Raw genomic sequence first — 23,941 nt, forward strand, 5'->3', positions numbered from 1 at the left:
TATCTCCCTCTCCTCCCCAGTCCCTTCCTCTTTCTCTATCTTCTTTCCTCCTGTGTCTCCCTGTCTCCTTTGTGTTTCTTCTCGCTTCCTTTCCTCCCCCCTCTGTCTTCCTCCTTTCCTCATGCTGCTGTTGTGCCTCCCCTTCTCTGTGACCTTTCCTCCTTCCTTACCCCCTCTGTGTCTCTTTCCTCCCTTGCTTTCCATGTGTATATCTTCCTGTCCCTCTCTTTTTCTCTGTCTCCCTCAGTCTCTCCCCTTTCCACACCCTGTGACTGTCTCCTGTCTTCCTGTTTCCCTTGCTGCAGCCCCTCTCTCAAGTCTCGGCCCAGCACTCAGTGAGGGAAGGATAGGGAGCCAGAGGGCATTGCTGCAGAGATCTATGGAACCACTGGGAACTGAGGCCTGTGCCAGGTCTCCTCTCCCCTTCTCCTCCAATCACAACACAGGAAAGGAGGCAAATGGGCAGGAACACAGCTCAGCTCTCGGCTCTGTCTTTCCCTATAACCAGGAAGCTGTGGGGGAAAAGGAGCCTCTTGCAAAAAAAACCCAGATTTTCAATGTCTGGTCAGTAGTTATGACCAGACACTGTACATCACAGCTGAAAACCTGACTGTTCAGTCCAAAACTGGGCAGTTGGCAGCCCTACACAAAATTAAGCTGTGGATACTGTGGCAAGGCAACTAGCATAGCATGGTTAAAAGGAGGATTAGACAAGTTTCTAGAGGAAAAGTCCATAAAACATTATTAGACAAGTTGACTAAAGCAGGAGTTCTTATCCTAGTCCTTGGGACACACTTATTCAGACAGGTTTTGAGGATATCTACAAAGAATATGCATGAGACAGATTTTCATGCCTCCATTGTATGGATATCTATTATTCCATGCATATTAATTGTGAATATCCTAAAACTTACTGGCTTAAGTCTGTTCCGAGGACTGGACTGAGAACCCCTGGACTAAAGAAAGCTATTGCTATCCTGGGAATGAGTAACAAGAAATAGATCTATTTTTTGGGATCTGCTGGATACTTGTGACTCAAACCAGTCACCATTGGAGACAGGATGGTGAGTTCACAGGATCTTGATCTTGATCTGCCCCAGCATGGCATTTATGTTCTTTTGTATCACCTGCACCCAACTAAAAGTGGTTGAACCTAAGTAGTTATAGTGCTTAGCAAGAATGTGAATATAAAAGTATAGAAAATGATGGCAGAAAAGGACCAAATGGCCTATCCAGTCTGCCCAGCAAGTTTATGGTAGCATCTGCTGCACCATACAGGTCAACCCCTTACTTAGTTTCCCAAACTGTCAGTCAGGGCCCTTGTTGATTGCTGTCTGAGTTCAGTTCCCTGTTACCTCTTGCCTAGTTATATCAAAGGTATGATTAGGATGATATTGATTTGACTGTATAAAACATAAACATGCTTTATTTTCATGATTTTCGCACTATTCTGCAATCACTTATTTTCTCTGGGCTTGACTACTATAATTCTCTTTACATAGGTCTTCCGGATAGCACACTTCATTCACTTCAATTAGTTCAGAACGCAGCTGCACATATCTTATCAGGTTCTTCATTAAAAAATCATATTACCCCCATACTTCAGTCCTTACATTGGTTACCGATTAAATATAGAATACAGTTTAAAATTTTAACTATTGTTCACTCTCTTATTCATAACTCTAACTCTACTACTCTGTGTTCACTTCTTCGTATATATAAACAATCCAGACACTTAATATCAATGAACAAAAATCTTTTATATATACCATCACCTAGACTGGCTCGTCTTGATATCACTAGGAAAAGAGTTTTCTCTATATCCGGCCCAACTCTTTGGAACGCTTTACCAGATTCATTAAGATCTATTTCAAATTCAAAACAATTCAAAAAATCTCTGAAAACATATTTCTTTCAAATCACATTTAAAGACTCTAAATAATCAAACAATTATCCATATGGCACACTATTTCTTTTATGTAGAACTAGCTGTACCCTGCCACGCGTTGCTGTGGCTGAGCCTGGTTAAGTTGAAAAAACAGAACAGAGCCAGGGGATATCTGTAATATGTTTAATTTTGCAATGCTTGTGGGAATACGACATTTTTTATTGTTCCATTGTTAGTGCAGATATACAAATTGTCAGGTTTGCCTACTCGTGAACATGCAACATACAATTGTCCATGTGAGAAGCAATCGGTTTGTAGATGTAAACCGCATAGGTGTAAAGATTGTCCTTGAGCTTTGTTGATGGTTATTGCAAATGCCAATCTAATTGGGAATTGCAATCTTTTAAATTGAAATGGCATATCTGTTGGAATGATAGGGATGCGAGGAATGAGTACATCTTCACCTTTGAAAGGTCCTGTCAAGATTGTAGCTTCTATGATATTGGTCCTTAAATTTTTGATAGCAACACATCCCCTTTGTTTCTCCCAGAAATTTCATAGCCTTGCAGTATGGACACACGTGTGTCATAGAGCCAATGAGAACATGCCGTATGAAAGTATAATCCTGATGTGGGTTGTATCGGAAAGCAAGTCGATTATAATGTTTGGCCAGTTGATGTGGGATCCATGGCTGACGTTGAGGTGCTGTCGGTGTTAGAGTGATTTCAGCCACTGTCAGCGTTTCATGGGCATGGTGTTGTGAACGAAGGAGATTGTGAGCAGTGGAACGTGCTTGCCGTAATCGCAAGCGTGCCTCTAGCAGTCTGGATGCACGTTGCTTGGCCGCTTCCTGCGGTCTTCCTACAGCTATTCTTTCCTTGTTGTGCTGTTTTATTGCTGCCCGTTCCTCCTCCGTGCGCCTAGTTCTAAGGCGTTGTGCCGCTAGCGCAGCGCGAGTACGCCGACGTAAGTTAGATTCTGCGAGGCATCAATTTAGTGAATTGCAAGAGATGTATGATTGGTGTGTAAAAGGATCAAGGGAAATGGGACTGTAATGTCCGAAGAGCAAGAGAAATGCACAGGGCAAAAATTAATGCCTTCTTAGGTAAGAGGATCCAGACCTTAAAAAGCAGTTACGATGCTGATAGAATTGTTGTGTATAAACGTGGTCAGTCAGTGGGAGGTTGTGATCCTTAGGGATAAAAATAGGAGAGTGCCTAATCCACCTAATAATGTGTCTGTAGAGAAGTTTCTTTTGGAGGAATAATCCACTAGCTTTCAGAGATCAGTAAAGGTTATAGTTTGTGTGGTTTGTTTGTTTTTTTACCCCAAATGAACAGCACCAGCAAAGAATAGTTTAAATATGCAAGCACACCTTCCTGGCCCCCCCCCCCCCCCCAACCCGGCGAAATAGAGCAACCCACGCTACAGCCCCCCTCTCGGGAGATGTGGAGAATGAGTGCCCCTCCCCCCCTGTGAAAATGCGCGGCGGAAAATGAGAACGGTCCCCCACCGTGCTCCTCTCTGGCTACCTGTGTAAACTGCCAGCCGGTGGCGAGGGTGTGTGCTAGGGTTTGTTCTGCCGGCTGCCATGTCGCAAAACTTCACCGGTGAAAGATGTGCGTCAGGATTCCTGACCTAGTAAGGGCAAATGTCCGCTGAGGATATGGCGCCGACGGGCTCTTGCCCTTACTATGTCACATGGTGTACTGACGTCATTGTTGTCTCCATATAGCATAGTAAGGGCAAGGTTCGCCGGCACCATTTTAGTTGCTGGCATCAGACGGCCCTACTGAATGCGATGTGTCCCGGACTGTTCCTGTGGTGCCGGCGGAGAAGCACGGACTTGTTTCAGGTGTAATGTGTGATCGGAGTGCAGAGCGTGGGTGGGTGGAAGAGGGTACTTTAATTTAAATTCGGAGGGTGTGTGAAATGCGTGGCTTCCCAATGTAGCAGCCAGGAATCCGTGTTTTGGTGTGTTTTGGGAGGGTGGGTGAAGTAAGTGACATTGGCAGACGTGTGGGTGGGGGTGTGTGGTGTGATGAGTGTGGATTTATGTGTGTTATGAGGGAGTGTGAATGAAAGACAGTAGCCCTGTGTGGGGGTGGGGGGTGGTGTGTGAGTGTGTGTGAAAGGTGTAAGAGGTTGCGCTTGCTCCGACGGCCACCAGATGTCGCTGTTTTGTGTAAAATTTTTAAACTTGTATTACCTGTCACAGGTGTGACCTATATGTAATGTAAGTGTATAAGATCCTTCCCGTATGGGAAGTGAATGTTGTGTGCAAATTTGAATGCATTCGGTTAAGCGGTTGGCGAGATTAGCGACGACGTACAAACTATTTAACATTTTTATTTATATAGATTATTATTTATAACTATTGATTTTTTTTTTCTTAATTTTTATTTTATATTCTTATATATTTTTGTAACTTTTAATATTGCTTTTTTATTTATTTTATATTTATATTTCTATGGTTTTATTTCCAATTATATTGTACACTGTTTTGACTAAACTTTGTTTGTTAAGGCGATATATAAACATTTTTAAATAAATAAATAATAGTTATCCTTAACTCTTGAATGAAAAACTTGCATTTTTTAATGCAATCTTTAATATTTTAAATATCTAATAAGATTGCAGTCTGTTTTCTGAATCTAGGAAAAGATGTTCTTATACATTCTATTTGCTTCCAAACTTTTTAAATTCAACAGATATTCTGTCTTTTCTTTTCACCAGGTAGCTGCAGTAAGCACTCTTGTAAACAAAGGAACATCACTTAAAGCATTTGTATTCAGAAACTACAGTCACCTTCCAGGTGTCAAGTCTCACTATTTGGGAGGTTGTCAGTATAATCTATGGCAAGCTATTAGAGCTTCATCTGCTGCCCCAGGCTATTTTCAGGAATATGTACTGGGTCCTGACCTTCATCAGGTAAGTTTCTTGTGGTTCTGACATCCCCTAATAAACATCTTTTCCTTTTTAATTTTTAATTATTCCCTAATGGTGATAGAACAGCTCAAGATACCTAGATTCAAAAAGTCTCAGGTCTTTCACACAGTGCTGTACAGTAGCCCAGGCTATATCCATGTAGAAAACAGTCTTAATTCCCTAGAATAACCTGACGTTCAGATTCATGTGCAATTCCTTTTAATGCCATTTGAGTACTGAATGCACATTGTAATTGTAATTTATATTTACCGTAATTCATGTAAACATCAAAACCATGCACAGTTTAAATAAATAAATATATCTTCCCAGCCTGTGGTTAATGTTGCTCTATAGGTGAAGTGATAGGCAGTCTTCCTTTTTTTACTGTAATTAGAGATAGAGCTATTTGATGGGTGTCCATACTCTTCTTAAAAAAATAAATAAATAAATTTGTACATATTACACTGAGTTAGGCATAGGTTGCACTTCATTGTTAATCCCATTATATAGTATTGGCCTCATTATGTATCCTCCTTGAATTTCTCATCTTCTGCTTGACTGCCATGAATATCTTCTGCCAAGGCCAATCTCAGTTACTTTTATCAGTATCCTTTCAGAACCTAAAATGTGAACATATACCTGCAGAGAAAGTCCTTGAGGTGTTTTGAGTTTTGATTGTTAAAGTATTTCTGAATTGATACCCATTATCCAACTTACAACACTTGTTTCTGTTGTGGGACCGCGGTTGAGGGCCCATCTCTGGTGGTATGCGTGTACCCCTGGGCGACGACGCAGTTGTAGAGGAGCTCCAGCAAGCGCCGAGGCAGGTGTACACAGTAGAGAGACTCAGACAACGCAATGTTTGTTCTCAAGGACTACTCCTAGCCCTTTTGGACTTGCCGCACGGAGCAGTAACTGCGACAGGGCGAATAGTGGTCGAAGGGTGAAGACATCAAGACAAAGACAAAACTTGAAGACGTGAGGGCTTCATGAAAACTTGAAGAAAGAAGTGCTTAAATGGAGTCTCAAGGTTTTAAAGTTCTGCAGTGGTACTGCAACAAGACGCGCCCTACACTGCCCAGCAAGGCAAGTCACGGACCATTCATACACGCGCCCTACTCAACCAGGCAATGCAGATCGTGGACCACGCTTGAGGTTCCTAAAACAGGATAATTGTAGATACTGGGTAAGGTATGACAAGACTCAGTGAGACCTGAACCGAGACGCACCCACCCAACCGGTCAAGGCAAGGCAAGGACCACGTCGAACGGTGCAGGACATTATTAGAATTCATTATCAGGATGAGACAGTTGCAAGGGAATCAGGAGGTCCCCGCAGTAAAATAGGACCTTAGGGAAGGACCTAGGGGCCGAACCCCAGGAACCAAGGACTCGAGATCCAGGACTCAGCGCGGGAGCATAAGTAGGATGTGGAGTATGGCACTGGAGCTCAGAGATAAAAGCAGGACTCATCAGGTGGAGGCGCTCTCAAGGGTAAGGTTGAAGGATTTGAAGAGAAGGACCAGTGGCAGGACATCTGGAACTTCAGGGTTGATTAGAAGATTGAAGGGTTGAGAAGATTCGAAGACTTGAGACGATACGAAGATGAGAAGACATTGAGAAGACGAACATCAGGAACATCTGGAAGACAGAAGCTGATGAGACGAGAGACCAAGACGAAGACATGGAATTCCAATGAAGAACAGAGTGCCAGCAAGAAGCTGAATTCAGAGAAATCCTGAGGAGAACTGGCTCCTTGCGAAGGCAAGGAAGGAATGAAAGCTGGACCTTTTTATACTGGAGAGAAGGCGACTCCCACGATGACATCACTGGTAGACCTCCTCCCACACTGTTCCTTTAAATGTGGAGAGAAAAGCCGGCCTCGCCCCCTAGGAGGAACAGGAAGCAAGCAGGACCCTGGACAGCGGCCCTGCTGTGAAGCTGGAGACTGCAGGAGCAGGGACTGGAACTAGGCCTCTGATCAGGCCCCAAAGAGACCGGCAACTTCCCCGCTGCCAAGGGTGGACAGAAGGCGGCTCCAAGCCGCAGGCGAGCCCGGGGATGAGGGGCCTTCTCCCCTCAAGGGAACAAAGGTAGGTTGGTGGCCTCCGGGCCACATGGCATGCTGCAGCACGGCTCCTGCCACAAAAGGAAACATGCTGGCGGCCTCTGGGCCGCTTGAAGCGTAGCAACGCGGCTCCTGCCGTGAGGGGAAATGCTGGCGGTCTCCGGACCGCAGAGGGAATACTAGCACGGCTCCTGCCGCTTTTGACGGGCGTCGGTGGCCTCCGGGCCACGTGGTTAGTTGTAGTAGCGCGGCTCCGGCTGAACTGAGGAGGCAGGGACATCGACAGCCTCCGGGCTGCTGAAGAAGGCAGGAAAAAAGGTGGAGAGGCTGCCAGAGGGCAGAAATGTAACAGCTTCAACTTTGATGCCCAAGCATCTCCCTACAGGCATACATTGGTGTGCTGAGGTGACATCAGTACCAGCAATTTCCTCTCCTCAAAACAGTGACATTGCACTGTTTTGTAGGTATAACTTGGCACTTTCCTCTTCAGACAAAAAAGTCATGCTTTAAATGTGTCTACCTGGTTTACAGTGCTATATATTACTAAATTCCAGATTATTTTGGAGAAAATAGGATGAAAATAGTGCTGGAATCACTCCCCCATTTATGTTTAAAACATTTTATTGAGAAAAAGGCAAATAATTCAACATTTAGTGTACATTGGACTGTGATGTACACCAAAAAAAAGTTACCATTTTTCTTCTATCGAGCTTAATTGCAAAATAACACACTGAGAAATGTAAACTACTCACCTATTTATAAAATTGTTCATACAGGACAATTAGTTTCAACTTAAGACACGGTTTTCAGGAACCAGTTGTGTCTTAAGTCTGAGGACTTCCTGTATGTCATCATAAAAGGCAATAAACGTGCCTTTATCCCAGGACAAGCTGGATGCTAGTCCTCACATATGGGTGACATCATTGATGGAGCCCTATTGCGGAAAACTTTCTGTCAAAGTTTCTAGAAACTTTTGACTGACCCTGTGAGGCCGCTGAGCATGCCCAGCATGCCATGATATTCTTTGCCACAGGGGTCTCTCTTCAGTCTTCGTTTTTCCTCGCTGCTGTAGGCATCGCGGAGCAGGAGCCTTCTGAGTTTTCTCACAGTGTTTTGCTGACTAAAAGTCTTTTTTTTTTCTCATTTATATTCTCCCACACGGGATCTCTCAGGTTTCCACCGGCTGGTGAGCAATCGTTGTCTTTTTTTCTCTCACACTTTCTCCTCATTTCATCGACGGCTGTCGATATTAAAATGGCTACGGGATTTAAAAAATGTCCCATCTGTAATCGGACAATGTCCATTACAGACCCACACCTTGAATGTGTGCTTTGTTTGGGGGAAAAACATGTCACACCCTGCACTAAATGTGCAGAAATGACTCCGAAGTGAAGAAAGGCCCGCCAAGAGAAGATGGAGCATCTATTCCATCTACAACTTTTGCCATCTCCATCTACATCGACTAAATCGTCTCCGGCCGGAGTCTCAAAATGCATACTTTTGAAAAAACGTCATCCGGAAGGGTCGGGGGACCATCCATCGCCAACGTCATCGATAGCATCGACGAAGTCAGTGATCGAACACCACTCGAAGCACCATCATCGACATCGACACCTGCGGCGCTTCTCTCCCCGGAGGAACAACCGCGAAACGGCCAAGAATTCAGGAAACACTGGTACCTTCGACACCGGGGCCTTCACCCCATGGAGACGCACCGGTTGTCGAACCTCCACGGGGCTCTGTGGAAGGAATGTCGACACCTCTACCACCACCGTGTACAGCTGCTCTGCCTGCACCAGCTGTTCCACAGGAATTGTTGGATTTCATCCGTCAAGCGGTGCTCCAGGCCTTAAAAGAACAGATGCCGGTTCCCGAACCGATGCTGGTACCAGTATCGAAGCTGGTGCCCGCACCGATGCTGGTGCCTGTACCGATGCCGACACCACAACCTAAGTCGATGCCAAGAAGACCATCGATCCCAACGCCGATTCAGTCTTCGATACCAGACCCGATGCCAATGATGCTGATGTCACCTGGGGCTTCGGGACATCCTGAACATGCACTGTACCAACTTCTCATGAAGAGATTTGATGAAGTAGTCGGTGTTCTTCCATCCAAACCACAAGAAGAAGTTCCTGGACGGATTCCCCTCGATGATCCGCAACCAGGTCCCTCAGGACTTCCTCGGCCACCAAGATCTTCTCCGATATCTCCACATCAAGAAGATCCATATGATACTTGGGATGATGGCCATACAGACACTTCCTCTGAAGAATTTATGTCAGATCCTTCACCTCCAGACCAATGGAAGAAATCTCCACCGGAGGATTTATCCTTTACAAATTTTGTCCAGGATATGGCGGACACCATACCCTTCACCCCAATTTGTGGATCCTCCAAAACAAGTAGTAGCCATACCTGTCCATGAAGTCCTCCTGGACTTACAGCATTGGCTTTGGGAGCACCCATGCTCAGTACCTGCAGTCAATAAAAGAATGGACACTACTTATTTGATACAGTCTGTTCCTGGCTACCAAAAGGCACAGCTTCCACACCAATCAGTGGTTGTGGAATCCGCACAAAAGAAGTCAAAAAGGATAAGGCCGCATTCCTCCACTCCCCCAGGAAAGGATCATAGATTCTTGGATTCCCTGGGAAGAAAGATTTACCAAGGAGCCATGTTAAATACCAGAATTTCATCTTATCAATTATACATGACTCAATATCAAAGAAATCTGTGGAAACAGATGTAAGACTTTACAACATCATTACCACGACAATATCAAGAAGCAGCCCAAGCAATTATTCACAAAGGACTTGAAGCTGGCAAGCACGAAGTCCAAGCTACTTATGATGGCTTTGAAACAGCCTCCAGCGTAGCGGCCTCTGGTATAAGTGCAAGATGTTGGGCATGGCTTAAAGCCTCTGACATCAGGCCTGACGTCCAGGAAAAATTAGTTGACTTACCATGTTCAGGTGACAACCTTTTTGGTTCCAAGGTGCAAGATGCGGTTGCACAATTAAAAGAGCAAACAGAAATCCTGCGACAACTTTCGTTAATTCCGCAGGATTCAGCTACCCAGTCATCTCGTCGGCCTCCAAGAAAAGAATCTAGATGTCCCTTTTATCGACAGAGGCATTATTACCCTCCAGCATCAAGGGGCAGATCTACTAGGCCGCAGCAAAGAGCTCAGCCCAGACAATGTAGGGCGCCTAGGCCTCAACCTCCACCGCAGACGGGACCGTCTGCAGGCTTTTGAGGGTTTTCCCAGAGACCAAGGCCATCTCTTCAATCCTCAACCAGATCTTCCAGTAGGAGGCCGAGTATCATCCTTCTACAACCATTGGTTACAAATAACAAGAGACCAATGGGTACTCGCAATAATATCTCAAGGTTACCAACTCAATTTCCTCTCAATTCCAAGAGATTCTCCTCCGAGACCTCTTCCTTTAAGCGAAAATCACATAATCCATTTGCAAGTAGAATTATCCACTCTTCTGAGAGCCAGGGCTGTAGAGCCGGTGCCCCGGACTCAGCAGGGCAGAGGATTCTATTCCCGTTATTTCCTCATTCCAAAGAAAACCGAAGGCCTACGTCCCATCCTAGACCTCAGAAATCTCAACAAATTTCTGAAGAAAGAAAAGTTCAGGATGGTCTCTCTAGGCACCATGCTTCCACTTCTTCAAATAGGAGATTGGCTTTGTTCTCTGGATCTTCAAGACGCTTACGCTCACATTCCAATATTTCCTCATCATCGTAAGTATCTGTACTTCATGGTAGGTCATCAACATTTCCAGTACAGAGTACTTCCATTCGGACTTGCCTCTGCTCCCAGAGTATTCACCAAATATCTGGCAATAATAGCAGCACACTTACACAAAGAAAGTGTCCATGTCTTTCCCTATTTAGACGACAGGCTCATCAAAAGTCAATCTCAACAAGGAGCTCTGGCTTCTCTCAGTCGAACAATTACTCTACTTCACTCCATGGGCTTTCTCATCAATTATCAAAAGTCCCATCTCATTCCGTCTCACTTGCTTCAATTCATAGGAGCAGAATTGAACACCATATTTTCAAAAGCTTTTCTACCAGGGGATCGGGCAGACACACTTTCCCTACTGGCAAACTCGCTTCACTCAAAGAAACAAGCAATAGCTCATCAGTTTCTAACCTTACTAGGCCACATGGCCTCCACAGTTCATGTCACTCCTATGGCAAGGTTAGCCATGAGGGTAACTCAATGGACTTTAAGAGCACAATGGATCCAAGCCATTCAACCACTGTACTCTCCAGTTCAAGTAACCCACCAGCTACATTCATCTCTACTTTGGTGGGCGAACAAGGACAATTTGCGCAATGGCCTTCCCTTCCAGCAACCAGTCCCACAAATAACTTTAACTACAGATGCGTCCACCTTAGGTTGGGGAGCTCACATAGACAATCTCCAAACCCAGGGTACTTGGACAAAACTCGAAACATTTCAAATCAATTTCCTAGAACTTCGAGCTATATGTTATGCACGGCATGCGTTCAAGGACTGCCTTTCACACAAGACTTCTGATCCAAACGGACAACACAGTAGCCATGTGGTACATCATCAAACAGGGAGGTACTGGATCGTATCTCCTTTGTCAGGAAGCTGCACAAATTTGGGACTGGGCCCTAACATACTCAATGTTTCTCCGGACCACTTATCTGGCAGGCATTCACAATGTAGTGGCAGATCAACTCAGTCGCCAGTTCCAACCACACGAGTGGTCCCTGGATCCCTTAGTAGCGACCAGGATATTTCAACGTTGGGGACAACCAACGATAGACCTCTTTGCGTCACGCCTGAATCACAAAGTGGACAAATTCTGTGCTCTGCACAGACAGCATCACCAACTAGCCAAGGTCGCCTTTGCTCACCCTTGGAACTCAGGCCTTCTATATGCATATCTTCCGATACCGCTCATAACCAAAACTCTAGTGAAGCTACAACAGGCCAATGTGTCCATGATACTCATAGCCCCGTATTGGCCTCAACAAGTATGGTTTCCCACACTTCTAGACCTATCAATCAGAGAGCCAATTCGCCTGGGTGTAGCTCCCACTCTCATAACTCAGGATCAGGGTCGGTTGTGCCATCCCAACCTCCAGTCCCTATCCCTGACAGCATGGATGTTGAAAGCTTGATCTTACAACCACTCAATCTTTCAACTAATGTATCTCAAGTGCTTATAGCTTCACGGAAACATTCAACAGGTTCTTATGGCCTTATGCCAGGTTCTTATGGCCTGGATTGGCCACTGTTGGAAACAGGATGCTGGGCTTGATGGACCCTTGGTCTGACCCAGTATGGCATTTTCTTATGTTCTTATGTTCTTAACTATTCTTCGAAATGGAAGAGGTTTACCTTGTGGTGTACGCAAAAGAATATTGACCCTTTCTCCTGCCCCATAACTTCTCTACTAGACTACTTACGCCATCTTTCAGATTCTGGTCTCCAGATATCATCTGTAAGAGTGCATTTAAGTGCAATCTCAGCTTACCATAACAAGATGGGAGATGCACCAATATCCATACATCCTCTTATCAGTAGATTTATGAGAGGTTTAATTCACCTTAAACCACCAATTCGACCACCTGTCACAGAATGGGATCTGAATTTGGTCTTAACAAAACTCATGTGTTCTCCATTTGAACCCATGAATTCCTGTGATCTTAAATTTCTTATATGAAAAACTATCTTCCTTGTAGCCATTACATCGGCTATAAGGGTTAGTGAGTTGCAAGCACTTGTCATGTACTCACCTTATACAAAATTTCTACATGACAGAGTGGTTCTCCGAACACATCCAAAATTCCTCCCCAAGGTAATTACGGAATTTCACTTGAACCAATCCATTGCCTCATTCTCACCAAGGGGAACGGGCCTTACATACCTTGGACTGTAAGCGTGCGCTAGCATTCTACTTAGACCGCACTGCAGTCCACAGGAAATCCACTCAACTTTTTGTATCTTATGATCCAAACAAACCGGGAAAAGCAGCGGGTAAACATACTATATCCAATTGGCTAGCAGATTGCATACAGTTTTGCTATGAAAAAGCCGGCCTTCCTCTCCAAGGGTGAGTAAAGGTGCATTCAGTAAGAGCAATGTCAACTTCAGTAGCACACTATCGTTCAGTGTCAATTCCTGACATATGTAAAGCAGCAACATGGAGTTCTCTTCACACCTTTGCAGCTCATTACTATTTGGACAAACAAGGACAACAAGATTCAGCATATGGACAATCTGTCTTAAAGAACTTGTTTCCAGTTTAATCCCAACTCCTTCTACATCCAATCTGCTGTGATCTTCGGCTGCCTCATTTTCAACAACAGTACTTCACTGTTGCTTCTCTACAGAATGACTCGGCCTCTAGCTTGCTAATCACCCGTATGTGAGGACTAGCATCTTGCTTGTCCTGGGATAAAGCAAAATTGCTTACCTTGTAATAGGTGTTATCCCAGGACAGCAGGATGTAGTCCTCACGAAACCCACCCGCTACCCCGCGGAGTTGGGTCCGATAGATTTTTTATTTTATTTTTGCTAAAGCTTATTGCTACATACGAGACTGAAGAGAGACCCCTGTGGCAGAGAATATCATGGCATGGTGGGCATGCTCAGTGGCCTCACAGGGCCAGTCAAAAGTTTATAGAAACTTTGACAGAAAGTTTTCCACAATAGGGCTCCATCAATGATGTCACCCATATGTGAGGAATTTGCTTTTTCTCCAAAATTTACATTTTATCATCTAAGAAAATTGTGTGGGGAAAAAAGCTTGCCTTATTGAGTGAATATTCTTTCGGTTTGGCAAATGGATCTGAATGTTTGCTTTTCAAGCAATTGATCTTATTTATAATGTATAGATGATGTCCATTTAACCATTTCTTTTGAGAAGTGTTTGGTAAATATTCAGAATGTTTTTATATGTATCAACTCATGGCAAAAATACCTTTAATACTATAAAAAAACATTTCATTGATTTAAGTTTAGAATTTAGATTAAATCCTGTTTTTTCACAAATGTAATCCAGAATCTTTTTTCTTGGTAATTGCTTTTGGACTGGTTTAGCTTCAGTGTTTTTTCATATACAAGGAAGCTAAACAAGAAAGCAAGTCATTGAAAGCAGTTATTAATGCAAAGCATGTCTGTTCAGGCAGTGATGTTAAGTGGTTACCATGGAGTCAACAAACCCAGCTTCCAAATATCAAACTCTTTATTGCCAAGTCATATATACCCTTCACACTTTACTAAATTACTCCCTTCACACAGTTTAGCTCAAACATTTAAATAAAACTATCACATTGTGTGAATCCATTACAAGGAGTAATTTTTGAGTTTTCAAATTATATTTGTATTAGTAATATGTATATTTATATTTTTGGTCCATTCAGTAATTTGTATAGGCTTTAGTATGGCATCAATTTATTTTGTCTAGAAAAAGATGGAGGCACATTGATATGTTTATATCCCAACTACATGTTTTTGAAATGAAAACATCAGTCTAATTCTGTAAATACAGTGATTTTCACAAGCACTATTGCCATTAACTAAATTATAAAAAAATTACAATTTTAGGAAACTTCTACTACAGCTTACCTGAAGAACACTATTTTGTGTAATATCAAACCTTTTAGTTTAGATTAGTTGATTTAAAGCAGGAGCAGTAATGAACAGAAATATATCATGAGAGTTTTATGTTGACATGGAGGATTCTTCCAAGACAAACAGGATGGCAGTCCTCATAAGTGAGTGACATCATCCAATAGAACTTGGCATGGAACTTTTATGTCTCACAAGGCAACCTAGGGCCCTATGGTCTTTCTCTTGCCTTTTAGTCTCTTAGGTAGGTTGTTTTTCTAATAAAATGTAACTATTTTTGCTATAACACTTTGTAAGAACTATGCTAATTTTTTCACGCTCTTTCTCCATGGTAACTAACCAACATTCATTATTGTGGTTCAACTGGAGTGTCTGTAATATCAATAAAAAATGTACTGTATCTTTAACATACAATTTTGCTTGTTGGACAAATGGTTGTAGAAAATAATCTACAAACACGGCCTGTGATTCCAATCTTGCCCCATTTAACGCCACTATGGGTCGAATGTCATGTTTTTATGGATTTTTGGTACCGAATAAATGACTGGTCTATGAGGATGGCTTACTACTAGATATCTTCTTCCTTTTCTGTTAGTCCCACTACTGTTTGGACAATTCCCTCTATTCTTTTCTGTAATCCTTCTGTAGCATTTTCAAAAGGACCCGACCACGTGCATAACTGCTGGTATATGTGCACATGGCCTTTTTAAAATCCGGCCTAAAGTGTATACATTTAACTTGAATTTTGAAGGTGTTTAAGATTATTTTTCACATTGAAATTACACCTTTTCAGTGGTAATTTTTGTGCATTGTGGTAATCTTCTACTTAAGCATGTTTTAGGTACATTTTCCTTGTCCTTTGTGGATTCAGTTGAGCAATGTCCATTCTGTCTTGGTTAAACTTAAACCAGTGAGTTGAATTGTTGGATCTATAATCTTATTTGTTGTAGTTGCTTTGTTTCAGTTTCTTTTCTGTGAGATTCTGCTGCCAGCCTGGGGTGGCTCAGTTTCCAAGAAGACCTTGGTATAGCACAGATTTTGTCTCTTGGGGCCATCTTGTTTGAGGGCATTTCCTGTTCTGCATGTATATATGCTGAGACCTTGCCTGCTTTATTTGCTAGAGCTTGGTCCTATAACTCATATATTCCTATGTGCTACCAGTTTCTTTGCGGTGATCTTGCTATTCTGTCGGATTTTTCATCCACACGAATGGACCTTAAATCCAGAGGTTGCACAAAACATCTTCAGTGGGGGTTTCCCAGAATAGACCTCTTTGCCACGGAAGCAAATAGACAAGTCCAAACCTTTTGCTCAGTTTACCCCAGCAAACAAATGATTGCTCCAGATGCCTTTCTCATTCCATGGACGCCAGGCTTGATGTACGCCTATCCACCCATTCCACTCATATCTCGAATGATTCAGAAATGCATCCAAGAAGTATCAGACATGATATAGACAGCCCTGGAATGCGTATCTCGTGAAACTTTCCATTCATCCACCAATAACGCTACAAAATCTTCCACATTTTCTGACACAGAAAGGGGGCTCATTACTTCACCCGATGAACCAATCCCTTCATCTCAAATGTTCATGTTAATGTTAATGTTCTAAGTATTCTCCTTTTGTCACACCCTGTTAATTGTAAACCGGCATGATGCGATTCCCATCGCGAATGCCGGTATATAAAAAATTCAAATAAATAAATAAAATAAATAAATCTCACAGCGTGGAGATTGAAAGGCAAATACTAACTCCCTTAGGTTTATCCTCTCAATTAGAAGATATCCTTGTTGCGTCACGGAAATCTTCAACCAGACGTAACTACAAAGGAAAGTGGCAGCGGTACTTAGACTGGTGTACTCCAAAGAACATAAACCCTTTCTCATCCATGGCCACTCAATTACCTCAATATTTGCACACACTCTACAAAGCAGGATTAGCAACCACTTCGATACGAGTTCATATCAGTGCTATAGCAGCTTTTCATGAACCCTTTAATAACCTTCCAATGTCTAACCATCCATTGATTTCTAGATTCATGAAGGGAATGATCCGGCTTTGCCCACCGGTGACTAAGCCCCCAATTCCATGGGATTTAAATGTAGTGCTGGAACAACTAATGCTTCCGCCTTTCAAACCATTAGACCCTAGCCACATCAAATATATGACATGGAAAACAGTTTTTCTCATTGCCATTACTTCTGCAAGGAGGGTCAGCAAACTACAAGCCTTGGTTCACTACTCCCCTTATCTTGAATTTTACCATGACAAGGTGACGCTTCGTCCTCACCCTTCCTTTCTGCTTAAGATGGTAACATTTTTTCACCTTAATCAAACCATAACTCTACCTATTTTTATGCCAAAACCACATAATAGCAAGCGTGAAAAACTTTTATACACGTTGGACTGTAAGAGAGCGTTGGCTTACTATAAGAAAAGGACTCAGTCAACTTCGAGGCCTTCTCAACTGTTCCTTTCCTTTAACCCGAATGATCCTGGACAACCAGTCTTAAAAAGGACCATAGCCAGTTGGTTATCACAATGCATACTTTTTTGCTACAATAAGCTTTCCATTAAACTACTCACAAAGCCTCAGGCGCACCAAATCCGCGCCACCGCAGCATCAGTTGCCCACTTGAACAAAGTTTCCTTAATTGATATCTGCAAAGCGACAACATGGTCGTCCATTCATACCTTCACATCGCATTATTGCCTCCAACAACAAACGACCTCTGATGCAGCACTAGGCACAGCAGTTTTATCATCACTATAAAGAACATGAGACTGTGTACCACTTCAAGGGTTGCTGTCCAAACCTACAAACAATGAATATACAAGGACACAACCCGGGAGCTTGGGACTCCCAGACAGCATGGCTAATTCAGTCCTGCTATCAACAGAAAAAAGCAAGTTTGCTTACCGTAAACGGTGTTTCCGTAGATAGCAGGATGAATTAGCCATGCGTTCCTGCCCTCCTCCCTAGACAGTCACACAGAGACAGACATACCTTCTTGACTTACCTCTCGCTTGGCTACAAAGAAACTGAAGAGGTAACACCACCGCGGGAACACCACCGCGCAGACGCACAGAGTCAAAAACTCTGTGATCAGCTAAGGGAAACTCCGCCTACTCGGGATCGCGACACTTCCCAGACAGCATGGCTAATTCATCCTGCTATCTACGGAAACACAGGGGTTTGTTTAAACCTGATATTCCTAACAGGGCCATTCAGTCGAGTGATAAAAAACTTTTAGAATTGCCAATATTAAGAACTGTACATTTTCAAAATACTAGGCTGAGGTATTTTTCTATTGGGGGTACAATACCCTGGAATAATTTACCTGATAATATTTGTGGGTTAACTAATTTTTTATTATTTCGGAAGGCTGTAAAAACATTTTTATTTAGTGAAGCATTTTTTAAATTGAAATCCAGATTGTGATATACATTGTTTTTATGTTATGTATTTTTATGTGTTTATGTACTTTGGACTGTTTGTAATTCACTTAGCATGATAGCAATATAGGCGGAATATAAAAATAAATAAATCCTAAATATGTAGAGTAAGAGGGGAGATGTCTAAATATTTCAAAGCTACAATTAATACACAAGAGTTCATTATTATTTGCTGGAAAGGAAGTTCAAGAAGAAGACAACGTGAAATATGGCTAAAGGGAGGTAGACTCAGTAGTAGTTTAAGAAAATGGTTTTTCACTGAAAGTGTGGTAGATGTCTGTTACAAACTCCCCATGCCAGTAGTAGAGACACTGTAGCGCTGGCATGCAACAAAACATGAGAAGAACAGTAGATCCTCAACTGTGGGAATGGTGGGTAAAACAAAGTAATTGGAAATATTGAAATAATTTTTCAGTCTCAGTAGCATGATCTGTTCTGAGTATTAAGACTAATATTTATTAATAAATGTATGTATTACATAAACTGTATAAATACAATTAAAGCATTTCATAATATATTGATAATTTAAAATAAAATATTAACAGATTAAAATACAAATACATCATCAAATTAAAAACATTAAATGAAATAAACATAAAACTGAAATCTAAAATAGCTATATAACTCACAAATAAAAACATTGCACCTTCAAAGGAGTCTTCACTTTTACTCATAACTATACCTAAGAATAAATCACCTCATCTTTTCAAGAATCATGGTAGCATTCATTGAAACAAAAAAATAGGAAAAGCTTACTTAGATTGACATTATATACATTACTTTAATACATTACTTTAATACATTTTCTCCATAGAGTCCCAGTTTTCCAGTTGTTTCTGAGTACTGGCTCAAATGTAATTATAATGAATTTAGAAGAAAAGGATTTAGAAAAAATATTAAAATAATGTTTTTGTTCTTTACAGGATGGAGGTTTGCTTATGAACAATCCTTGTGCTTTGGCATTACATGAGTGCAAGTGTCTTTGGCCAAATGTGCCTCTACAATGTGTGGTCTCACTAGGTACTGGACGGTTTCAATATATGGGAAAAAATAATGTGACCTATACCAGTTTGAAAACCAAACTTACTAATGTAATCAGCAGTGCCACTAATACAGAAGGTTAGTATCTGTTTTGTTTTCAAAAAATATATATGCACCAACTGTTGCTTAATAATAATAATTTGCAGCTGTTATACTATATTGTGTATAATTGTAACAAAAATGATTATTTAATCATATATAAAAACAAACAGCATGGGGTAACTAGGGTCATTTATCAAAATGCGCTAAGGCATTTTCGCATGCGTTAAGGGCTTATCGCATGCGATAGGCCCTTACCGTGTGCGAAAACGTGTTTAACGCATGCGATAGCACCATATCGTATGGTGCGATGCAAATCTGGAAAATAGGAGGAGTTAGGGGCAGGGAGTGGGCTGGGTTTGCCTGTCTGCGAAGAGCTATCACACAGACTTAATGCCGATTTTTAACTACACCTTTTTGAATTGCGTTAGGCTGTGCGATAGCTGCGGTGACCGGGCGGTAAGGATTTATCGCCTTTTGCGATGTCTCCTGCAAGGCCTAGTTTAGGTGAATTGTCGCTCCCAGAGCATCAGTCGGGAGAAAGAGAGAGAGAGAGAGAGATGGGCCTACTATAGGGATACAAATACCTATCTAGGGAGATGATATTATGGCCAATCTCTCTCTCTCTCCCCCCCCCCACCCCACCCAGTGGTTGTATGCAGGAAATACAACAGGCCTGGCACCTACCGCAAAGTCTGATAATGTTATCGCAATTTGCACTCACTTATAAGGCTCTTCACATAGGTAATTAGCGCAAATTGCGATAAACTGAATATTTGCATAAACCACGCCCCTTTTGCGATACTTACCGCATTTTGATAAATCTAGGCCTCAGTGAGACAATGTGCTGTGAAAAGGTCCTAGGATTTAGATTATAATTGCCTTTGCTGTTTCTTTTTTTGGCTTTTGATTATGGTCAAGAGGAAAGGGAACCTCTGTGGATGACCCCCTGCCTCGTTGCTGACTTCACAACTGTTTCAATGCTCTTATCTTGGAACTTATTTAGCCTTCGTATCTTCATTTATGCTGTCGTTCAGGTCCATATTTGATGCCGCTATAGGAGAAGCAGTGAAGCGCTTCTCCTATAGCGGCATAGATGCTGAAACGTCATTATATCCCAACAGTGCTGCTCCTTTGGCTCTGGTTTCAGCAGTGGAGATGCTTGTGGGTTGACAACGTTGCTGTGTCTGGGTGAGCACCAGGGTTAGTCTGAGATCTATACCGGCATAGCCGATATAGTGGCCACTAGAGAATGATAGGGGGAATGGTTTGGATTCCCAAAGAAGGGATGAAGCACTTCAGAATTGAGGAGTTGTTGGTCTCCCAAGTCAGAGTGAATCTGGTTCTTCCCCCAAGGTTCTGGCCAAATTAGCATCTTTCAACAACATGTCCCCCCACTGCTAGGACCTTGGAGGGCTATAGAGTATTTTGACCTCTTTGGAGAAATCTATTGCTATGTTAGAAGTGGTTACAATGGACATCATTCTCTGTTTCAGGCACAGGTCAGGAATTTTGTTGGGGGTTTTTTTATAATAATTTTTATTCTGCATCTGCAGAATAAACACATAAATATTTTCTGCAATAACACAGAAAATATTGCAGTGTCTGAACCAAATATGCAAATAGTAAAACATTGCCATACAGAGAAGGCAGGTTACAACAAAAAGGACATGAGTGCCAGATAGGACTGCATTTTTACCAATTCAACTAATCAAGCACCTAAAAGAGGCAGAACTACTCATCCACAACAACCCTACTCGCCAATCCAGTCATACATCATTTTACTCTCTCCTACACCTCTAATACCTAAAGTCCCCCTCCAAGACTGCCTGCCACCCACTCATCCACACATCATTCAATCTCTTCGTCCACTGAAGGGAAGCCAACTACCATGTGTGCCTTAGCCTAATATTATTAGAAGACAATGGGCTTCTCTAAGTCACAGAATAGCCCACATCATTCAGGCACTGTGCCAGGTCCTGCAACAATAACTCATAAAACGTTTTCCATACTCTTTCATAATGCTCAATGATTTTATGCTTGTATATTGCTATATCCAACCTCTCCATCTGCATGAATTAGACTTAGTTTTTGGGTACTTGCCAGGTTGTTATGGCCTGGATTGGAGACAGGATGCTGGGCTTGATGGACCCTTGGTCTGACCCAGTATGGCATGTTCTTATGTTCTTAAGCTATTCTGGGTTGCCAGAGAATTATATCTGGGGACACCATTTCATTCCACTTAATCAGAATGCATTTGCATACCATTTTCAGAGCAGATATAAAAATCAATCTACACCCTTTGGAATCCCAGAAAGTTCAATCAGGTCCCCAAAGAGCAATATTTCACCCTTCATAGAAAGTTGAACCAATGGGCAACTTTGTATATTGGACAGCACTGCATTCCAAAATGAATATACATTGAGACAGTTTAGAAATCTGTGTATCAGGGTTAATGTTCTCTAAATGACATTTAGAGCATACTGGTGAGCTTACTAATTTCATGTGGTACGGTATAGCGTTGTCATAAAATGAGTGGTGTATTCATTTAAATTTAATTTCTCTTAAGACCCATATCAGTATTGGCTTTGTGTAAGGTATTACAATATCTCTGAATATCTGCCATTTAAATCTCTGTCTCTAATTCTTTAATATCTGCTTAGAGATTCCACAGTGTGGTGTGGGATCTTTTGTTTGCTAATCAAATGCCTCTGAGAAACAGAGTTCGTCCCTGCACTCACATCTTGAAATGCTTTGACAAACTTATATTCCTTAAGAGCATCATTCTCAGACCAATTTAGTGAATGTATGTAGTGCCTTGCATACAAGTAAGCAAAAATCTTTGTCCTTGATATTCCATCATTAGACTGCAGTGCTGAGAAGGGCTGATCTACTGGCTTGTCCTCCTAATATAAATGTTCCACATATTTAATACCAGATACTATACAACTTAAAAATATTTTTCTATATTCTATCCCAGGGAAGAAATCGCCTTTCTCAAACAGTGGCATGATCCTAGAGATATTCCTCTTGAATCCCCACCGACACCTAAATTAACACCAGATTTTGATACTGGCTCCCAAGAATACATTATTTGCTATAGATTTTATCACTTTGCCATCATGTGTTTATAACAGGTAAAGAGACTATGGAGAAACCATAATCTCCACCATGTTCCTTTTGCAATAAACTTTATTCTCTTATATACCACTCTCCCACAAAGCGCAACATCATTATATGATTTGATATATGGGAGATCCAACCCACTACACTTCTTGGTAGTGACCAGCTTATCATATCCCACTCGTGCCCGCTTCTCCCGCCAAATAAATGTAATAAATTGTAACTGTATCAAATATAAGTTCTCTCTCTCCAACCAACAGGGTAGTATATGCATCCTGTACAAACGTTTTGGGAGAATCATCATTTTCAATAGGGCACAACATCCCATAAAGGACAAAGCCAGGTTCTTCCATGTGTGCATCTGTGTTCGCAAAGAGGAAATTACTTCTGTAAAATTGAGTTCATATAGAAGAGCTAGATCCCATGTTATCCAGACATCTAAGTATTTCAATTTATTAGGGGCACATTTGAAAGGAAAACGACCTTGCCACTGCATGGGCAAATCAGAATCTAGACAAGGCCTCTGACTTCTCAAAATTAATTTTTAAACTCACAAAGATTGAAAATCTAAAAATAAATCTTGTATAAAAGGGATTCTGTCAGGAGATCCACAAGAAAAAATAGAATATCATCTGCAAACAGATTTTTTTCAGGGGAGAAGTAAGCTATTGAGGTATATTCTTTAGGGTGTTTGTGTGTATTAAATAGCTAGTCAGAAGGCAAGCAAAATAACATAGAAACATAGAGATGACGGCAGAAGAAGACCAAACGGCCCATCCAGTCTGCCCAGCAAGCTTTCACACTTTTTTTTTCTCTCATACTTAACTGTTACTCTTGGCTCTTAGTAACCTTTTTTATTCTATTTCCCTTCCACCCCCACCATTAATGTAGAGAGCAGTGTTGGAACTGCTTCTAAGTGAAATAGCTTAATTAGTTAGGGGTATTAACCACCGCAATAAGCAAGCTACACCCATGCTTATCTGTTTATCCAGACTATGTAATTCAGTCCTTGTTGGTTGTCGCCTGCATATAGATCCACGTTTCTTCATTCCCCCCTGCCGATGAAGCAGAGAGCTATGCTGGCTTTGCAATGAAAGTGAAGTATCAGTTTTGCTCCCCTGCTGTTGAAGCAAAGAGCTATGCTAGATATGCGTGAAGTGTCAGACTTTCTCCCCTGCCGCTGAAGCAGAGAGCTATGCTGGATATGCGTGAAGTGTCAGACTTTCTCCCCTGCCGTTGAAGCAGAGAGCTATGCTTTATATGCATTGAAAGTGAAGTATCAGGCTTATTTGGTTTAGGGTAGTAATAACCAACAGTTTTGTGTGTTTGTATTAAATAGCTAGTCAGGGAACAAGCAAAAACCAGGAGTTTGTGTGTTTTGTATTAAATATCTAGGCAGAGGGCAGGCAAAAACCAGGAGGAAGGTATCCTGGTCAGAGAGCATCAACCTGGTGCTACAGGAAATGATCCTGTAGCAAAGACCTGCTCTCCAGGTGGTGCATTGTCCTCTCGCACTGAGGATGTATCTCCTAGGGCTACTGCCCAGAAGAGAAGGGTTAGGTTGGCCGTCATAGTTTCTGATTCGATTATTAGGAATATAGACAGCTGGGTGGCTAGTAGGCATGAGAATGGCCTAGTAACCTACCTACCTGGTGTGAAAATGGCAGACCTCACACGTCACCTAGATAGGATTTTACAGTGCTGGGGAGGAGCCAGCTATAGTGGCACATGTGGGCACTAACGATATAGGAAAATGTGGGAGGGAGGT

The 23,941-nt window shown here is 42.0% G+C and overlaps 1 protein-coding gene across 7 annotated transcripts in view; it reads left to right on the plus strand.

The window, feature by feature from the left end:
* The window catches only part of PNPLA8 (patatin like phospholipase domain containing 8), a 273,297-nt gene that overhangs the window by 201,815 nt on the left and 47,541 nt on the right, over window positions 1–23,941 (plus strand). For all 7 annotated transcript variants that reach the window (XR_003858530.1, XM_029615017.1, XM_029615020.1 and 4 more), the window contains 2 exons: window positions 4,625–4,819; window positions 18,894–19,089. Coding sequence is in view for 6 of the 7 variants with exons in the window: in XM_029615017.1 (XP_029470877.1) it covers window positions 4,625–4,819; window positions 18,894–19,089 (391 nt within the window). In the remaining variant the exon portion in view is untranslated. The remainder of the gene's footprint in view (window positions 1–4,624; window positions 4,820–18,893; window positions 19,090–23,941) is intronic.

Source organism: Rhinatrema bivittatum, chromosome 9 (genome assembly GCF_901001135.1).
Source record: "Rhinatrema bivittatum chromosome 9, aRhiBiv1.1, whole genome shotgun sequence".
NCBI lineage: Eukaryota > Metazoa > Chordata > Amphibia > Gymnophiona > Rhinatrematidae > Rhinatrema > Rhinatrema bivittatum.